At 36.4% G+C, this 17,445-nt stretch overlaps 1 protein-coding gene across 2 annotated transcripts in view; it reads right to left on the bottom strand.

The window, feature by feature from the left end:
• Positions 1-4,136: 4,136 nt before the first annotated feature.
• LOC125677869 (hyaluronan mediated motility receptor-like) overlaps positions 4,137-17,445 on the bottom strand; it is a 26,961-nt gene continuing 13,652 nt past the window's right edge. The window contains exons 13-20 of one of the 2 annotated variants that reach the window (XM_048915980.2): positions 14,857-16,832; positions 14,311-14,424; positions 13,936-14,070; positions 12,969-13,060; positions 10,199-10,332; positions 9,315-9,477; positions 5,650-5,757; positions 4,137-4,361 (exon numbers count right to left, since the gene is read on the bottom strand). In XM_048915980.2, the coding sequence (XP_048771937.2) occupies positions 4,348-4,361; positions 5,650-5,757; positions 9,315-9,477; positions 10,199-10,332; positions 12,969-13,060; positions 13,936-14,070; positions 14,311-14,424; positions 14,857-16,832 (2,736 nt within the window). In that variant the 3' untranslated portion in view covers positions 4,137-4,347. The remainder of the gene's footprint in view (positions 4,362-5,649; positions 5,758-9,314; positions 9,478-10,198; positions 10,333-12,968; positions 13,061-13,935; positions 14,071-14,310; positions 14,425-14,856; positions 16,833-17,445) is intronic. The other variant, XM_048915981.2, reaches the window with a different exon arrangement.

Raw genomic sequence — 17,445 nt, 5'->3', positions numbered from 1 at the left:
ATGACGACACTTTCAGGTCATGCACTACAACGCACTAAGGTTTCCCTCCTATTTAAAACAAGAATATCAGTGAAACTGACGGATGCTTCCCGAAGTGCTCATAACCAATGAATTACTTCACATGATGAATGACTTAAAAAAAGAGGTGTTTCTACTTGTAAAGCAAATGTTTAGTGCTCCGACTTATGACTGCAGCTTGTAAATGAAAAAAAATTTAATTATAGGCTTTTTAGCTCACCTGAGCTAAAAGCTCAAGTGAGCTTTTCTGATCACCCGTATTCCGGCGTCCGTCCGTCTGTAAACTTTTAACATTTTTGACTTCTTCTCAACAACCACTGGGCCAATTTCAACCAAAGTTGGCTCAAAGCATCCTTAGGTAAAGGGAATTCTAAATTGTTAAAATAAAGGGCCAGGCCACCTTCCAAGGGGAGATAATCAAGAAAAGGTAAATATAGAGTAGGGTCATTAAAAAATCTTCTTCTCAAGAACCACTAGGCCAGAAAAGATGAAAGTTATAGATAAGCTTTATTAGGTAGTGCAGATTCTAAATTGTTAAAATCCTGGGCCCTGGGGTCCAAATAGGGGATCAAAGTTTTACATACAAATATACAGGAAAAATCTTCTTCTCAAGAACCACTGAGTCAGAAAAGCTGAGATTTATATGAAAGCTTTCTGACATAGTGCAGATTCAAGTTTGTTAAAATCCTGGCCCCCCGGGGGTCGGATGGGGCCACAATAGGGGATCAAAGTTTTACATACAAATATATAGGGAAAATCTTTAAAAATCTTCTTCTCAAGAACCACTGAGCCAGAAAAGCTGATATTTACATGAAAGCTTTCTGACATAGTGCAGATTCAAGTTTGTTCAAATCATGGCCCCTGGGGGTAGGATGGGGCCACAAGGGGGGATCAAAGTTTTACATACAAATATATAGGAAAAATCTTTAAAAATCTTGTTCTCAAGAACCATTGGGCCAAAGAAGTTCACATTTACATGAAAGCTTTCTGACATAGTGTAGATTCAAGTTTGCAAAAACCATGGCCTCCAGGGGTAGGTTGGGGCCATAATAGGGACTACGGTTTTACATGCAAATATATATGGAAAGTCTTCTGATATGGACCAAGGTGACTCAGGTGAGTGATGTGGCCCATGGGCCTCTTGTTTTATATACCAGCTTGTTTGAGTGACCTTGGCCATTGAAAAATGACATTGACCTTTTTCCAAACATTGTTTGTACAATGATTAATAACTATTGATAAGAGGGTTTTTTTTTCATATATTCTGAGTGACCTTTACAAAATGACCTTGAGTGACATTTGTCCAAGTCATTTGAACAATGATGAAATATTGTGGAAATGAGGATTTTTTATGTATTAATTAGGCATATGTTCCAAGTGACCTTGACATTTCAAAAATGAACTAGAGTAACTTTTGTCCAAAAGTTATTTGCACAATGATGAATAACTGTTAGAATATACACGAGGATGATATGCTTTTTTCCATATATAAGGCTAATGTTCTGAATGACCTTGACCTTTACAAAATAACCTGTCCAAATGCAGTAACTGCTGAAATATCATTGAAATAATTTTTTTCATGTACAAAGCATGTTCTGAGTGACCTTGACAAATGACTTCGACCTTGTCCAAGTTATTTGCCCATTATTTATTTATTTTTTTTTTTAAACAATATTTTATTATGTATTTATTTATTTGTGTGATATGTGATCAATACATGTTCCAAAACTGTGAAATTAAGAACTTTTTAGTATATCAAAACTGTTGAAATAAGAACTTCTATATGTTCTGAGTGACCTTGACTTTCCAAAATAACCTCGAGAGGCCTTCGTCCAAAAGTCCTTGTCCCAAGGAACATTTGCAATTAATTTCTGATGAAAGGTTCAGGAGATATGAGTTCAGGCGGACTATATGCTCCTGCGAAATTTTCTGGGAGGCATAAAAAATAAATTTTGTTGCAACCCTAGCATTATAATTTCAGCAGCACATTTATCATGCAGATTTGTTGAGGTGACCTTGATTCATCATGACCAAACTCTTACTAGATCATGGGCAACTAATGTATTGAAATTATTCTGTACAGGAGCAGCAAAGTCCAAGAGACATCCAATGTAAAAGTGCTTCCATCATCCTTTTACAAGCTTGTCTTTGTGAGTTAATACAAAGAATGTTGTATCATAAATCTGCTTATTTTTGTTGTAGATAAATCTTTTGCAGGTCTGATAATCGCAAAAATATTTTTCAGACAGAGGCCCATGGGCAACATTGCTCACCTGAACAGTAGTTCCTAGCAATAAACAAGTTTGAGAAAACTAACCATTATACAAGAGCTCCCTAACTGTGGCCCCACACTAACCCTAGGGGTCGTGATTTTAACAAACTTGACTCTCCACTTTGTTAGGAAACATCATGTGAATTTCAGCTTTTCTGGTCCAGTGGTTCTTCAGAAGATTTTTAAAAGACCCCACCCAGTTTTTGTGATTATCTCCCCTTTGAAGGGGGCTTGGCCCTTCATTTAAACAAACTTGGATCCCCTTCATCTAAGAATGATTTGTATTAAGTTTGATTAAAACTAGCCCAGAGCCAGTGGTTCTAGAGATATATTCCTATATATCTGCATGCAAAACTTTGATCCCCTATTGTGGGGCCACCCTACCCTATGGTGCCATGATCTGAACAAATTTAAATGCACTCTATACCAGGAAGCTTCCACTTAAATCTCCACTCTTATGGCCAGGTGGTTCTTGAGAAGAAGATTTTTAAAGATTTTCCCAACATACCTATGGGGGCCATGATTTTAATAAACTTGAATCTGCGCCATGTCATGTCAGGAAGCTTTTATGTAAATTTCAGCTTTTCTGGCCCAGTAGTTCTTGAGAAGATTTTTAGGAGATTTTCAGGAAAACTTTATTTCTATAGTAAAATCTTAAATTGTAATGAATATAAATTGCAGGATTACTTAAAAATTTCCTTTGAAAAAGTGTGAAAGATCACAGCTAACAAAATTAAGAATAAGGTGCACATTCACTATTTATTGAAACAGAAGATATTGTAAACCAATAATCCCGAAGGAAACATATTATGCTATGCTTGTAAATTATTTGTTGAAAACAAAAAATATTTTGTACTTTACTGTCCTGTGTGACAACTTTGATTTCAATATTATGATATTTTTAGTGATAAATTATACTGTGGTACTGATCCCATTAAAGAAATTGTTAACCCATGTGATTATAATATTACAAAACGTTTGTGTAACTATTTAGATCGATGCTTTATGCAGAAAAAACAAATGGACTTTAAAGAACCGTATTAAATATGTCTTAAATATGCTATAGTCATTGTGTCATAATTGTTTTTCTCTTCTTTTTTTTTTTGGTTATCTGTCATTTGTTTTGTTATTTTGACTGTATGTCAACATGGTGATGTCAATAAATAAATTGAAATTGAGAAGATTTTTAAATGACCCCACCCTGTTTTTGTGATTATCTCCCCTTTGAAGGTGTCATGACCCTTCATTTGAACACACTTGAATCGAAGGTTACAGCAGACCCTAATCCTATGTTTACTACACTTACAGCTTTTTTATTACACAAAGATAACACAGTTGATCATGGATCTGGGGACATAACACTCGCTCCTCTCCATCATTACAAACATGAATGAATTTGGTGTCATCAGCACTAGTACATGTAATACATAAAATAAGTTTATGGCGGCCAAATTCTGACCGAGTCAGTCTTCTAGCTTTAATTAATCAACCATTTGCTTGCATGCTTCTTTCCTTCTACCAGTTTCACATTTCTGGATCTCTTTACTTAAATTCTACAGAGTTTATCTGAACATATCTGGATCAGTGGTATTCCTCAACTGTTTTTATGAACTGGATACTAACAACTGTGTTTGTTGGTTTGATGATGGCAACACAGCCTGTGTAGCTTTATATTTTACTAAAACTATGGTGGTTCATGCTGCATTCAATATGTAACTCCACATGTCAAAACTACGAAAATAGAATCACATTGAACACAATCCATTAGCAATAATGGCCCTGTTCCTTTGATGCATCATCACGGGCATGTGATAATGCCTAATCAATGAATAATGAGAAAACACTATTCAATCTTAATAGTTTATTGAGTACATAATTGATTTATGTTCAAACCTGACAACACAAAACTACAGAAGTTTCTCTAGCAAACTGTTGTCCATAAACTGAACAATGATTACATTAAAACTCGTTAAAAGTTAAATACATTATCAAAATTAAAATCATTAATTAAAATTGATCCTGAGATATGTGCTGCCTTTCCACTCTGTCCAAGCACCTTACTTCCTGTTACCTACAAAGAAATATACTTGTGATAAAGAAACTGAAATGATAGGATTTAAACTATAAATGGAAACTCAAGATTTCAATCCATTTGTAAAGGTACTGGTGAAGATATGTTTCCATTTTAGATCTCAGATTTAATACTAGAAATACTGAATACAGTAAAACATGGTTACAGCAAACTAGTTTATAATGGATTCACGCTAGCCTTACAGTCAAACAATGTTCAATCCCTTCAGTTTAAAAAAATATTATCAACTTACTGGATATAATGAATTACGTTTATAATAAATCAAAACTGTTCATCCCCTGCACTTCACTATAAGTGAGTTTTACTGCAATTGTTCATCCCCATCACTTCACTATAAGCAGGTTTTACAGTAATTGTTTGTCCCCAGCACTTCACTATAAGCAGGTTTTCTGTAATTGTTCATTCCCCGCACTTCACTATAAGCGTGTTTTACTGTAATTGTTCATCCCCATCACTTCACTATAAGTGTGTTTTACTGCAATTGTTCATCCCCATCACTTCACTATAAGCAGGTTTTACTGTAATTGTTCATCCCCATCACTTCCCTATAAGCAGGTTTTACTGTATTTACACTTTTACAATGTTAATATCAGAATACACCTATAAATGCAGTTTGACATTAACAAGAGCTCCGTAAGGCGGGGTATAAATCCTTCCAATGACAAGAACAATGCTACATGTAAAGTATGAAATCAATGAAGTAAAACATGTGTCCAGTAACTCAGTGTTACACACAGACACACCCACACACAAACGGTCTCATTACTACACCCCCCCCCCCCCCCCCCTCAGTGTCCAGTAACTCAGTGTTACACACAGACACACCTACGGTCTCATTACTACACCCCCCCCCCCCCCCCACACACTCAGTGTCCAGTAACTCAGTGTTACACACAGACACACCCACACACAATCCGTCTCATCACTACATCCCCCCTCATAATGGATTGCGAGGAGGATGACAAATGTTCATGCTGAACATTCATTTATATTATCTATCTAAAAAAGTCAATTTAGTTTCATTCTCCACTAGAAAGGGAAATAAATCTAGAAACAAAAGAAGACATGAAGTCACAGATTTCCTTTCTCTGGAGTAGAAGAATCTAAAATTCACTATCCAACAGAATATTCTACAGACTACCAAATAGAGAATGCATGGCATTGTTTACTTGGAGTTTTCTGTCTGTGTCTCAGACATATGGCAAAAAATACATTCTTTGAAGGAGAAATGAAAGAAAAACTACACAAATCATGCTACACATTTTACCCTCCAAGTGTTTACGCTTGCCACATGTGTGACAAATTTTGTGATTTCGTAAAGGAACAGTTATAGTTTCCGAGGATTCAACATTTTGTTGATCACAGGAGGACTGGTCTGAAATAGTGGTAATAAACAGCATGACAAAATTATACAGCTGAACACATGCAACATGATGCTGAAGGCAAGTAATGGAATACAGAAAGAAAACACATGAAGCAGAGAGGAAGAAAAAAAAAATAATTTCCAAAATATTTAAAAGGACACTATTTTTCTTTATAAAGATTCCTGGATATATTGAAATGGGTGAAAATGTTATTTTCTAATGAAATCACACCAGTGAGGAAAAATGAATGTACACAAGTCATTACAGACACAATTTGAACACCCCCCCCCCCCCCCCCCCCCCCCCCAAAAAAGCGGTGAACATGACACTGTGCTCCTAATGTCACCTTATCCAAACCAGCAGTCATGAATTAAGCATTTTTTCAAAGCAATATTTGTTCTAAATCTGAAAATTTTATTTTGTTGTAGAAATGTGCTAGTATGATGGTTTAGTAAGTAACTTTAACTATAATCATTAATGAAATTAAAACTAAATTAAAAATTTTATCAAAATAAATAATTCAGTTCTAATGAATTTATAGCAATCTTAAATTCACACAACATAGGAATGTCTCAATACCAATATGACTACTATGACCTTACTGTTCAAGGTCAAAGCTCATAGTATGACATGAAAAGTCTTGCTGTAAGAAATCTATATACAAAATATGAAAGTTTTCCTTTAAACTGTTCAGGAGATATCAAATAGGTTAGGTTTTATTAAAAATAGGTCAAAGTCAAGGTTACAAAGGGAATACACATCTGAAGTGTGAGAACCCTATCATTCACCATTCAAAAGTTATGAGCAAGGCTCATGCTTTGAATAGACAGGACAAAAACACAACCCCCGACTATATAGTTGGATGGGGGGGGGGGGGGGGGGGGGGGGGGGGGGCATAAAAAATTATATTTCACATAAAACTTTGGAACAACTGTATTTCAACATGATTTAGTGTGGCCCCGCTATTCTTGAAAAGTAAAATTTTTAAAAAATTAAATTTCTATATATTCCCATGTAAAACTTTGATCCCCTACTGTGGCCCCACCCACTTCTTGAAAATTATAAATCTGCACTTCCTAAGGATGCTTGCATATCAATATGACTTATCATGGCCCTGCCATCCTCTGGTCGGCGCGGGTTTGAATCCCACTTGCGCCGGTAAGTGAGAAAGTTTCCCAGTTTACTTTCGGAAGGTCGGTGGTCTCTTCCCAGGTACATTGTATCTGGGTTCTCTCTTCCATCAATAAAAACTGGGAGGAAAACATCAAAACAATCAATTCTTGAGAATATTTTTTCCTATATATTCCCATGTAAAACTTTGATCCCCTATTGTGGCCCCACCCTACTTCTGGGAGCTACAGTTTGAACAAACTTGAATCTGCATTACCTTGGGATGCTTGAATATTAATATGACTAATCAAGGCCCTGTTGTTCTCGAGAAAACGATTTTTAAAGATTTTTCATATATATACCCATGTAAAACTTTAATCCTCTATTGTGGCTCCACTCTACCACTGAGGGCCATAATTTGAACAAACTCTAATCTACGCTATGTCAGGAAGCTTTCATACAAATTTCAACTTTTCTGGCCAAGTAGTTCTTGAGAAGAACCTCACCCTCACCCTATTTTTGCCTTCTCTTGATATCTCCCTTTTGGTCCTTCATTTGTAAAATCTTGAATTTCCTTTACCAAAGGAAGATTTGTGCCAAGTTTGATTGAATTTGGCCAATTGGTTTTTTAAACGATACCTCAAAATTTTCAAAAAGAGTGTGGCAATTGAATCCTCTTTAATACTATCATGCTCTGTGAAATTAGCCCTCTGATTCTAGAGAAGTTGAAAATGTTTAAAGTTTATGAATAGATCAGGGCCTGGGAAGGGGACACGTCATGTGTCATATGCACATACTTTCATAAAATGGCGCAATGCAATAATTATGTACTACACCATGCAGCGCATTACCAAATATTTCTAGAATTGCGCATACACATGATATCAGCAACTTTCCTCAACGGTAAATGAAAACTTCTGAGATTTCCCAAACGACAATCAACATGCCGACACAGCTGGCAGATGCAACATAACATTATAATTGTCTATGGTGAATCAGGCACAGGTCCCAAGGAAGGTTGATTGTTAAGTGTTTTACACTGTTTTGGCAATATTTCAGCTATGATGGAGGTACGGTCAATGTTCATGTTACAGTTAGAGATGCCGGTTCAGAGGGTATGCAGTGATATTTCATCATTTTTCAAAAGGGTCCTGTGGCTTTCAAATTGGGAAAACTTGTCAACATTTTGATCAAATTGGGAAAACCTAGTCATTATTGTAAATATGCTAAATATATTATATCAAACACAAATTGATGTCATTCTTCTTTTATTTTACGTCTTTATATTTCTTTTCTTTAAGTTCTTTTAAAATTTTTTCAACTATTCTCTCTAAATAATCTAGAATTGATGCGTCTTTGTCATGTCGTACATGAACTATTCACATTGAAATTATTTTTTAAGAATTTCATTTTTCGCCAGTTTTTAGTATTGGGAAAAGTACAAATTAAATTGGAAAAAAATTAGTAATTTTTGGGATGGGAAAGGGCCGATATTCGGACCTAAAATGGGTCTTAAAAAATCACTGGTATGAAAAGTGATGTGGAGTCGAAAAGTTGGAATAGGCTATATAAATAAAGAAAAGCGAAAGTTCAATGGATGGTTTATGATATGAAACACAGAACATGTTTTGTACTTTTTGTAAAACAAAATGGAAAAGAGAATACATCAACACCAGGAAGTGCCACTTCCAAGACATCTTGTTAATAAATCATTAAGAATCCATTTAAGTTGTTTTGTTTTCTTTGCACCAATTTCATAAAAAATACGACCATTTTAATCATCTACATCAACATAACGTAATGTATCGATCATTTAAAATTGCTAATTTTAGAAATGGTCCCAGTGTACAACTCTCAGGGCCCCAAAAATTTTAAAATGGCCCCACCATTTTATCATGACTGGGGACATTGGCCCCAACTGTTGTCTATCCTTCCCAGGCCCTGACAGATGGAGATGGACTGCCACCGAACAAAAGGTGATCAGAAAAGCTTTCAGCAAAGGCAAGCTAAGACCCTTACATATGCCTCACCCTGGCACCCTAGGATATGGTTTGCCCAAACATGAGTTGACACCACATACGAAATCTATCAGAATAAGTTATCACATCAGAAGATTATCACATTAAGTTTTGGCATTTCTAACCCAGTTGCTTTTTAATTAAGTGTATTTTTTAACACTCCAACCATTTAAAAATATTTCTTAATTTTCACCCCTTACATACAGTATATAAAACCTGAAGTATTCACCTAGGAATGCATTACGCCAAGTTTTAATGAAATTGCTCCCATAGAAAAAAGTTGAAATGTGATACAAACAAGAAAACATATGATCAGACTATCTCCCATGCTTTCAGCTGAGGTGAACTATCAGGAACCGAAGTGGTCGATATCTGTACATTAAATTCATAAGCTGACATTCTCGATACACAGGCAACACCACATTACAAGCAGAACTTACCATCCTTCAGTGGTGATGAAGACGGTGCCAGATTTTCTTTGCTGCGTTTGAAAGCCATGCTGGGGTCAAACCTTTTCTTGCTGTCTGTTGTGCCCACTTTGTCTTCTAGTTTCTGGATGGTTCTCTTTTGTTTGATGATCTGCTCCCGCAACATGGTTACCTCCTAATGATAAAAATACATAGACATTAATGAGCATCAACATCCTCTTTTTATCAGGCCCCACCTAAGATATTTCAAAGGGGGGGAGTGACTACTAAACTTCTAAGAAAGGTTACAATTTTGATCTGGCCAAAAATGCAATTACCATTTATAACCTGAAGATTATCTAAGACAAGGTTAAATACCAATATCATGGCAATATACAAGTGACTCTTGAAAACTCAGTTCATGGGACCATCATAAAACTTTGAAAGTTAAGAGTTTTAGAGAGTCCAGAAATTGGCACTTCAATCAATCAAACTGACTTTAACACCTATTCAAGGGTGGTAAAATCAATATTTTCAATTTCCAGGTAAGATCATGTACATGTATCTAAGTTTAATACTTTTTTCGGAAAAAGGACTAAAGAAACTAAATATTCTGTGTTTTCTTGAACTTCTCGTAGGTGCATTCAACATAGCGCTAATTAGGTCACAAGTGACCTACAATTTGTACATGTATAAACAATCAGCACTTAAAGGTATCAAGAGTGAACTAAATTATGCTTCCCAAATTTCAGAACATCAAGAGTTTCAAAAGATCAAGAGTTCATGTGAACGGGATTAAATTTCCTTACTTATATAGAGGTTAAAACTAATCTAGATTGGGAGATAATTTCGATACATGGAATTTTGAGTCACTGAGAGTCACCTGTATACACCTGTGTCATGTCTTTGATTCAGACCTTTTTCAGGTTGATGTTCTCCTCCTTGATTTTGGCCACGTGGTGGATCTTCTGCTTCTGGTTTTGATGTCCCAGGAGTTTAGCATACTGACTCGCTAGTCTGTCCATCTCAGCCTGGGCATAGTTACTTCTTCCTACCATTACATGTTACTGTGTTATGAGTGACAGGATACAAAATGTTATATTGAAATCACTTACATTGAATTACATGCATCTGTTACCATACAAGTGGAATTTTTAGTGAGACACAAATTCAGCGATTTGTCTGTGAATAATGGGTACATATATTTGCGAGAGCTAATTTTACCGGCTTTATAATTCCATGAAACATAGGCATTACCTCCGACATGGAGTAATAATTTGGCAATATTCAATTTTAGCGATCTCAACACTATCGCTAATAATGCCAAAATTAAATTCTCGCTAAAAATTCTACTGATACGGTATATTGAAGTAAACAAGTTAACAAGTTCTCTGCATTACCAGAGACTTCACCAATGTCTCATGTCAGTCCGTGTATTACAGAACTAACATGTACGCGTAATTACCTAACAGAGATTGCATGTGTAATGACCTAACAGAGATTGTACACGTAATTACCTAACAGAGATTGCATGTGTAATGACCTAACAGAGATTGTATGTGTAATGACCTAACAGAGATTGTACGCGTAATTACCTAACAGAGATTGTACGCGTAATTACCTAACAGAGATTGTATGTGTAATGACCTAACAGAGATTGTATGTGTAATGACCTAACAGAGATTGTACGCGTAATTACCTAACAGAGATTGTACGCGTAATTACCTAACAGAGATTGTATGTGTAATGACCTAACAGAGATTGTATGTGTAATGACCTAACAGAGATTGTACGCGTAATTACCTAAGGGCTATTCCAGAAATAGATACATGGGGGGGTCGGGAGGCACCTTTTGTATATACCAAGTACCCATAAAAAAAAAATAAAAAATTACCCCATGACCCATCAAATTAATAAACTCATTTTACAATGACCCATCTAAAAAAAAAAAACAACTAACCAGACCCACCACAAAAATATTTTTAAAAATGAAAACGGTACAAATCTCGCGAGGTTTTCGGGACAAACATTCTAGTCAATGACGCGGTAATGCCTGTGCGACATTGTATCACAGTAGTTCTGAAGAAACGATGTCACATCAACAATGAAAGGCATCTATGGCGGGAATGTTGGAAAGATTGGGAGTCCAAACGATGCTATTATCATGAAATGGGTATGGATATGTTTTTCCACGAATCGTTCCTCTTCTAATGGAGCCCGTGCCCGGACGCCTCTATATCACCATCACACCTACTGATAAATATAACGCATCGGTACCCTCGTATAAATCAACTAAGGTTTGCCTATTTTTATTAGAAAACGGAATACCTATTGGTTTCAAAATATTCCCAAAATCGATGCACTGTAAACTGTAATAATCTACAGAACACAGTTCGCCGCCATCACGTCCAAAGGGACCCTACTAAACGCGCCTCTAATTTGAAGAGTGCCGTTATGGAAAGTTATGCGCTGCAAAGAGCGACAACTCGAATAGTTCTATGTTACTTCCGATTTCCGATTTCGAAAGCAGCATTTCGAAAGCACGTTTTCAATTTTCCCTCCGACGTTTTGTAACCAACACGACAAGAGCGACAATAAAAATATTCTGAAAACTCAACACCCACATGGCACAAATTAAAACAATAGAAACTACCCACCACCCATAATAAATATTTTTTTAACAGTCCAACCACGGACCAATTAAAATATGAAAAAATATGACCACCCATACAAAAAAATATCGTTTGCCGCCCGACCCCCCCATTTGATCATTTCTGGAACAGCCCTAACAAAGATTGTACGCGTAATTACCTAACAGAGATTGTATGTGTAATGACCTAACAGAGATTGTATGTGTAATGACCTAACAGAGATTGTACGCGTAATTACCTAACAGAGATTGTACGCGTAATGACCTAACAGAAATTGTATGTGTAATGACCTAACAGAGATTGTATGTGTAATGACCTAACAGAGATTTTACGCGTAATTACCCTACAGAGATTGTACGCGTAATTACCTAACAGAGATTGTATGTGTAATGACCTAACAGAGATTGTACGCGTAATGACCTAACAGAGATTGTATGTGTAATGACCTAACAAAGATTGTACACGTAATGACCTAACAGATTGTACGCGTAATTACCTAACAGAGATTGTATGTGTAATGACCTAACAGAGATTGTATGTGTAATGACCTAACAGAGATTGTATGTGTAATTACCTAAGAGAGACTGTATGTGTAATTACCTAACAGAGATTGTACGCGTAATTACCTAACAGATTGAACACGTAATTACCTAACAAAGATTGTATGTGTAATGACCTAACAGAGACTGTATGTGTAATTACCTAACAGAGATTGTACACGTAATTACCTAACAGAGATTGCATGTGTAATTACCTAAAAGATTGTACGTGTAATTACCTAACAGAGGTTGTATGTGTAATGACCTAACAGAGATTGTATGCGTAATTACCTAACAGAGATTGCATGTGTAATTACCTAAAAGATTGTACGCGTAATTACCTAACAGAGATTGCACGCGTAATTACCTAACAGAGATTGTATGTGTAATGACCTAACAGAGATTGTATGTGTAATGACCTAACAGAGATTGTACACGTAATTACCTAACAGAGATTGTATGTGTAATTACCTAACAGAGATTGTACGCGTAATTACCTAACAGAGATTGTTTCTCTAATTCAAAAGCATCCAGCTGATCCATGAAAGGTTCCACTTTGGCCTGGAGGTCTTCAAAGAGTTTCTGCCATCTGTAAAACAAAGCAATGCTGATACCTACACAGTCTGTTCACATTTGCAGATTTCATTCTCCATTTTATAACAAACCTTTCTCTTCATAATACAGTCAAACATGGTTACAGCGAATGAGTTTTATATAATGAATTCATGCTTACAGTGAAGTAATTTTCATTCCCTGTAGTTTTAAAAGTTATCATGAACTTATTGGATATAATGAATTACATTTAGAACAAATCAAAATGGTTCATCCCAAGCACCTCTTTGTAAACGTCTTTTACTGTATTAGAGTTTCATATTCTTCGTCTCCCTTGCACTAATTTATGAATGCCGTGATTACTCTTTATTATATACCCAACAATGTATCATTCTTTGATATTGTGGATTTCACAGCGTATGATCTGGTTTTCTGGATGACACACTGTAATTTTCTGATTCCGTATTAGTATCCTCTGAAACTGATGATGTCACAATGCATCAACGCAACATTATTTGTGGAAAATATTGGCCGCGTCAGAAACAAAACTGCGTACACAAAACATAATTGTATGGTATGTCTGTGTTTTTGATAATTTGGATCACATTTATTATCTTATAAATGTGGATTTAAAATGCATAAGGGGGTATAAAATAAATTTATTATTACTACAGTAACTTGATCCGAAGAGTTGAATCACGTCTCGTTGACAGGCGCGGATCATCCGATCAAACTCGACGCTTTGCGTCTCGTGTGATCTGATGATCCGCTCCTGTCAACTCGCCATGATCTGACTCTTCGGATCAAGTTACTGTAGTAATAATATATATGTATCAAACCTATCTCTCTAAGAAATTATTGATCAATATAGCTAATATCTTCATTCCACTAGTAGTGTCATTAATGTCTTACTTTTCAGCTTCGGCAGTCTTCTGGTCTAGTTCCTCTTGATTCGCCTGAGCTTGCATGGATGCTTTCAAGACTTCCATTTCTTGTGCATGATCTTCCTTTTCTTTTAAACTGAGAATATCCAAGTTTTTGAAAGCACTGTAACACACAGCACCATGCCATTACAATATATTATATAAACCCATGAAAACTCCCATACTTCTAGCAACAACAAACTAAAAAAAATTTTTTTTTGTTTATTGTTTTGCTATTTTAGATTTATATACAAGCCTTGCTGAATTTGGGGTGTGTTTTTTTCTTGGCTATTCTAGATTGTACAAACCTTTGTAGATCCTGCATCTTTTTTTTTTGGTTGTTGCTACTTTAGATTTTACAAACCTTTGTAGTTTCTGGATTTCACTCTGCAGTTTGTGCTGTTCGTCCTCTCTCTCAGACATCTGTTTGTGAAGATCCTGGTTCTGTGAGTTTATAAGATCTCGCTCTCCTTCCAAGCTATATTAAAGATATCATACACAGCCCATATAAGCTGTACAATTCTCAAGCAGGACAGTGCAGGAAGATGCAGAAATTACTACAGAATTCGAAGTGTTTAAAATGTAATTGGGATTCAAGGCTATAAAGACACACGGAGGGGTTTCTTTTAATCTACTGGTCTAAAGACTTTGACCATTTAACATTCTTTCAGATCTGTAAAAAGTGACCGTCCAATTTATCATTCAGATTGGTAAAAATCATTAAAATGACCAGCATGTGAGACACATGGACAGTCCAAGGTCAGAATTGGTAGTAGCCACAGGTCTGATCAGCATGTGTCACTGGAAAATCATTTCTTGAATCTAAATCATTTCATTCATTAAATTTTAATGCAGTGATTTTATAAGTTCACTGCAGTATGATGTCTGCTATGATGTTATCAGAACATACCTGTCTATGGTCTTGGTGAGGGTCCGCCTTGTGGCTTCTAAGTCGGTACACTTCCCTGTCAGGAGATTAAACTCCTCCTCCAAAGTCTGTCTGATCTGTTTCTCACTCTGTAACTCCGACTTAGCTTTACTGATCTTCTCTGTAAATAGTTTATTATCCTCCACCTTCTTCTTCACAACACCGGACAGTTCACTCTGAAGCTGATTCAGTTCTTGTTGATTGGAGTTAGTAGAGATATAAAGTGATTTCTGAAGTTCTTGGATATTGTGTAAATGTTTTTGCACCTCAGCATCGTGGGATTTAGTTAAACTGGTAATATTTTCTTTCAAACTGTCCACTTCTGCTTTCAGTTTACACTTGAATTGTTCCGCCTGACCCATCTGATCAGTCAAGCATGAATTTTCCTCTGTGACAGTACTCAGTTGTAACTCCAGAGCCTGGATATGACTGTCCCTCTCCACCTGTGTGTTGTGTGTAACCTGTTCATAGTCCTCCTGTAGTCTGCTGTTTATCTCCTGTAACTCCTTGACCTGAGCACCCAATGCTGTGATCACCTGTTCGTAAGATTGCTTCTGTTCTTCCAGCTGACTCACCCGTGCTGTCATAGATTCCTCTCTCTCCACCACCACCCTCTTTTCTCTCTCCAAGTCCTCCACAGTCTGCTCCATCTCTTTCTTCATCTGACTCCTCTCCATTTCCAGTCTGTCTTTTTCTGTCACAATGTCTGCTGTCTTCTGGTACAGGTTAGCTTTCTCCTCGATCAGTTGTTTCACCCTCTCCTCAAAGCTGATCAGTTTTTCCGACATCTGACCTTGATCCTGTTCTCGGACAGACTTGAAGTAGTCTATCTCTTTCATGAGTTGGCTGTTCTCCACCATTAGACTGGTGACATGTCTCTCCTTCTGTATCAACACATCCTTACTGTTCTCCACCTCCTGTTGTAACTTCTCCAGCTGAGCTTTCAGTGCACTCTCCGTCTCCTCCAGAAGACTCTTCTCCTTTAGTACATCCTCCTCCGCTTCTTTCAGTTTATCATTCAACTCCACAACAGTTAGATTTAATTTCTCCTTCTCCTCAGTGATGCCTCTTAGTTTATTTTCCATGTCACCAGTCTCAACTGACAGAGTTTCCAGATGGTTTTGTTTTCCAGCCAGAGACGAATGCATTTCTGTGATGCTCACTTGTAGTTCAGCCACTTTACAGAACAGCTCATGTTTCTCTCTCCCGATGCACTCTAATTCCTTTTTCAGCTCAACATTTTCATTCTTTGTTTCTGTTTCCTTCTCAATGATAGATTCAATAGTGCATTCTTGACTCTGTTTCAATTCTGCATATTCCCTCTCCAAGGACTCCACATTGAGTCTGAGGATTGCTTCCTTTTCCTCCAGAGTTGACACTGTACCTTGATAGTTCAACAAAGTTTCCTCCTTTTCAGTGACTAATCTTTGAAGATTTTCATTCTCATCTCTAAGCTGCTGTAAGTTTGCTTCCAGCACCTTCAAATCCTTTTCTTTTGTATCACGCAAACGTCTTACCTCCTCTTCAGACTGTTTACGTACATCAGTAATATCAGTTGACAGCTTTTCAACTGTATCTTTCAACTCTCTGCACTGCTGTGAGGACTGCTCAACTTCCTTTTTCAATATTTCATTTTCTTCCACCAAAAACATTTCCTTCTTTTCCAGATCAATAATCTGATCAGCATGACCTCGAATAGTTCTCTGGTGAACCTCTTCTTCTTCCTTCAACTGTCTCTTCAATGACTCCTCAACTTCCTGGATTTTCTCCTTCAACTGTTCAACTTCTTTTTCGTAGCCCTCGGATTCATCTTTAAGGTGCTGCATCTCGATCCTTGCACCTACCAACTGAACATCCAAGTCTGTGATCAAGTTCTCTTTCTCTTTAATAAATTGTTTCATATTAATGGATTCTTTTTCTTTGCCATCCAGCTGAGAGGTGAGCTTCTCTACTTCCTCCTGTAATAAAAAACACAAAATGTACTCAATCAACTCCACATTTTCATTTCAAGCAACATTTCTCAATCCACATTTACAATGACACTTGGATGTAATGAATATGGAAATAATAAATTGAAGGCTAAAACAATAAATTTTTGGTCTCCAACAAACTCAATCTAATTAAAATTAGATGGTAGATTGCAACAAACTCTGTATATCCTAACAATGAACATATAAATATGAAGAATGATAATGAAGTAAATCTAAATCCTCAACCAATAAATATGAACATACATGTAAATTCCACTGTTTATAATAAAAAATATTTACTTGTCAAACAAGATACCTACAAGCCTTATCAGTTGAGTATATGTTAAAAGTATCATTAGCCCCAAGAGCTATGAAATCTGTAATGATATTTCCTATTTTGCAAATTTAACCTAAATCATAATATTCAGCAGCAGTACAAAACAAGATGTGTTCTTAATACACAAATGACCATATTGATAGGATAGGAAGACTTTACATACATGATTTAGTTTTTCTTACAGCTGTGCAGTTGTAGAGAAGAAGATTTTTGAAAATTGGTCAATTTTTGCCCCACTCCTAAGGCCCCAGGAGTACCAAAATT

Source organism: Ostrea edulis, chromosome 2, assembly GCF_947568905.1.
Source record: "Ostrea edulis chromosome 2, xbOstEdul1.1, whole genome shotgun sequence".
In the NCBI taxonomy this organism is placed as follows: domain Eukaryota; kingdom Metazoa; phylum Mollusca; class Bivalvia; order Ostreida; family Ostreidae; genus Ostrea; species Ostrea edulis.
This window is presented reverse-complemented; position numbering and strand designations above follow the sequence as displayed.